Source organism: Chinchilla lanigera, unplaced genomic scaffold, assembly GCF_000276665.1.
Source record: "Chinchilla lanigera isolate Chin_1 unplaced genomic scaffold, ChiLan1.0 scaffold00041, whole genome shotgun sequence".
Classification (NCBI taxonomy): domain Eukaryota; kingdom Metazoa; phylum Chordata; class Mammalia; order Rodentia; family Chinchillidae; genus Chinchilla; species Chinchilla lanigera.
The window spans coordinates 19,232,179-19,234,304 of NW_004955442.1; the positions used below are offsets into that span (position 1 = coordinate 19,232,179).

A 2,126-nucleotide genomic window follows, 5' to 3' on the forward strand; every position below is an offset into this window, starting at 1 on the left:
TAAAAAGTAGTTCTACGTGGGGCTGGGGATGTAGCTCAGCCGTACAGCACCTGCCTGGCAAGTGCAAGGTCCTGAGTTCGATTCCCAGTACACACACACACACAAAGCTGGGCATGGTGATACAAGCCTGTAATCCCAGCAGTTGGGAGGCTGAAACAAGAGGATTGTTGAGAGTTCAAGACCAGCCTGGGCTACAAAGTGAGTTCAAGCACAACCTGAACTGCACAGCGAGACCTTGTCTCAAAAAGACAAAAAAAAAGTAAATAAATAAATAATGGGCTGGGGATATCGATTAGTGTGAAGGTCCTGTGTTCAATCTCGCTGTGAGACAGACAGAGAGGAATGTAAATTGTAAAGTCCCCTAAAACAGTCTTTCTGGCCTCTCTCCACATAAAACTGTCTTCATGCCACTTGTAGTTAATATGTACAAAGAGAGGTATTAGATGGTTTTCACTGATATGTAGACTATTAATGTATTGATTCAATAATTACCTAGAAGGTATATATGATCTGGGGATATAAAAAAGGAACAAATTAAAGGCAAAAGCCTACCCTCGAAGGGGAGAACAGGAATTACGAATTCTCATCTCATAATTCTCATTTATGAAAAGCAATCTGATGATATCTACAAAATCAGACAACCATTTCTAAAGTCAACTAGGACACATACACCTAATACCAGCAAACAGATTACTCACTGCTGGTTTCCATGTAAATAATTATAAACTACCCCAGTATCCAGTTAAGTAAAAGACTGGCTGAATAATATACAGTAAGGTACAGGCACCCACTGGAGTACTATGCAGCCCCAAACAATGTGGATCTTTCTATGCATAACTACAACCTCCCGTCCCCTCCCCGGGTCTTGCTATGTTTTCAGCTGGCCTCTAACTCCTGGCCCAAAAGACCTTCCAAGACCAGTCCCCTAAACAGGAGGAGTAGAGGCACTACACCAGGGAGCCCAGTTGGGCTTCTTTTTACAATGAAAAGCAAAATGCAGCAAGGGCTTGGTGGCGCATGTCTGTAATCCCAGCACTGGGTAGGCTGAGGCAGGAGGATTGTTGCGTGTTCAAGATCAGCCTGGCCTACAAAGTGAGCTTAAGGCCAGCCTGAACTGCACAGCGAGACCCTGTCTCAAAAAGACAAAAAAAAAAAAACCCAAAAAACAAAAAAAAGAAAAATGCAAAAAAAGGCAGGAAGAATAAATATATCTATTCCTGTTTGACTGACTTTGCTTAAAACCAAAAAACACCCTGAAAGTATAAAACAACAACAACCACAAAATAACCCAGCGGCCGTGGTGGCGCACACCCCGTGCTCCCAGCACGCGAGAGGCGGCAGCAGCGGGAGGGTCACTGCGGGTTCCAGGCCGGCCCCTGAACGACACAGCGAGCCTCTGTCTCCAAAAAAAACACAAACAAAACCGCGCACCTCATGGAGATAGTGAGATTTACCACCACGTATTACATTTCCACCGTCCTTACTGCGAGACCGTCACGCCACATCCCATAGCCCCCCAAGGGCTTCACCAATGTCCCGGGGCCCACAGTGGGTCCCTCCTCACACGCCCAGCCCCATTATTTCTGGCTCACCATGACGGTTCCACTCGCCTTCACCGCGGCTCTCGCCTCCTCTCGAGCACACACGGCGTGTTCAACCGCCGGCCACCAGGCAGTATGCCACGTCTTGATTGGCTCATCACGAACGCAACTCCCATTGGCTCCAACAGCTATAGGGCGGGCCCCAGGCTAAAATCCCAATCGTGATGGGTCATCTTCACTAGAGAAATGATCCTTCTGATTCGTTGTCATTTTGGCGGGAACTGGTGACCCGGAAGGAACTTTCTTGACTCTTGTTGCCTGAAAGAGAGGGGGCTGGGCTTGGGACCAAGAAGGAGCTGTGGTTAGGGGATAGGGACAATTTACAGTTGCTTATGCCACCAAACGCTATATGTTCTCAGTCTCGCTACGGAGCTTTACAGGATATAGGGTGTTCTGAGGGTCACCGTGAAAGGACTTTGTGAGCTTAGGCTCATGCAATGATATGCAAGGGCTCTGGGCAGTCTTTTATGGTGCTGACGTTTGCATACCCAGCTGGTAGGATTTTAAGCTCCTAGGTAACCTGAC

The 2,126-nt window shown here is 47.4% G+C and overlaps 1 protein-coding gene across 1 annotated transcript in view; it reads right to left on the minus strand.

Annotated features, from left to right (window-relative positions):
* The window catches only part of LOC102018778 (tubulin alpha-3 chain), a 2,430-nt gene extending 731 nt beyond the window's left edge, over window positions 1–1,699 (minus strand). The window contains exon 1 of the mRNA XM_005391874.1: window positions 1,593–1,699. Coding sequence (XP_005391931.1) covers window positions 1,593–1,595 — 3 coding nt within the window. The 5' untranslated portion in view covers window positions 1,596–1,699. The remainder of the gene's footprint in view (window positions 1–1,592) is intronic.
* Window positions 1,700–2,126: the final 427 nt, after the last annotated feature.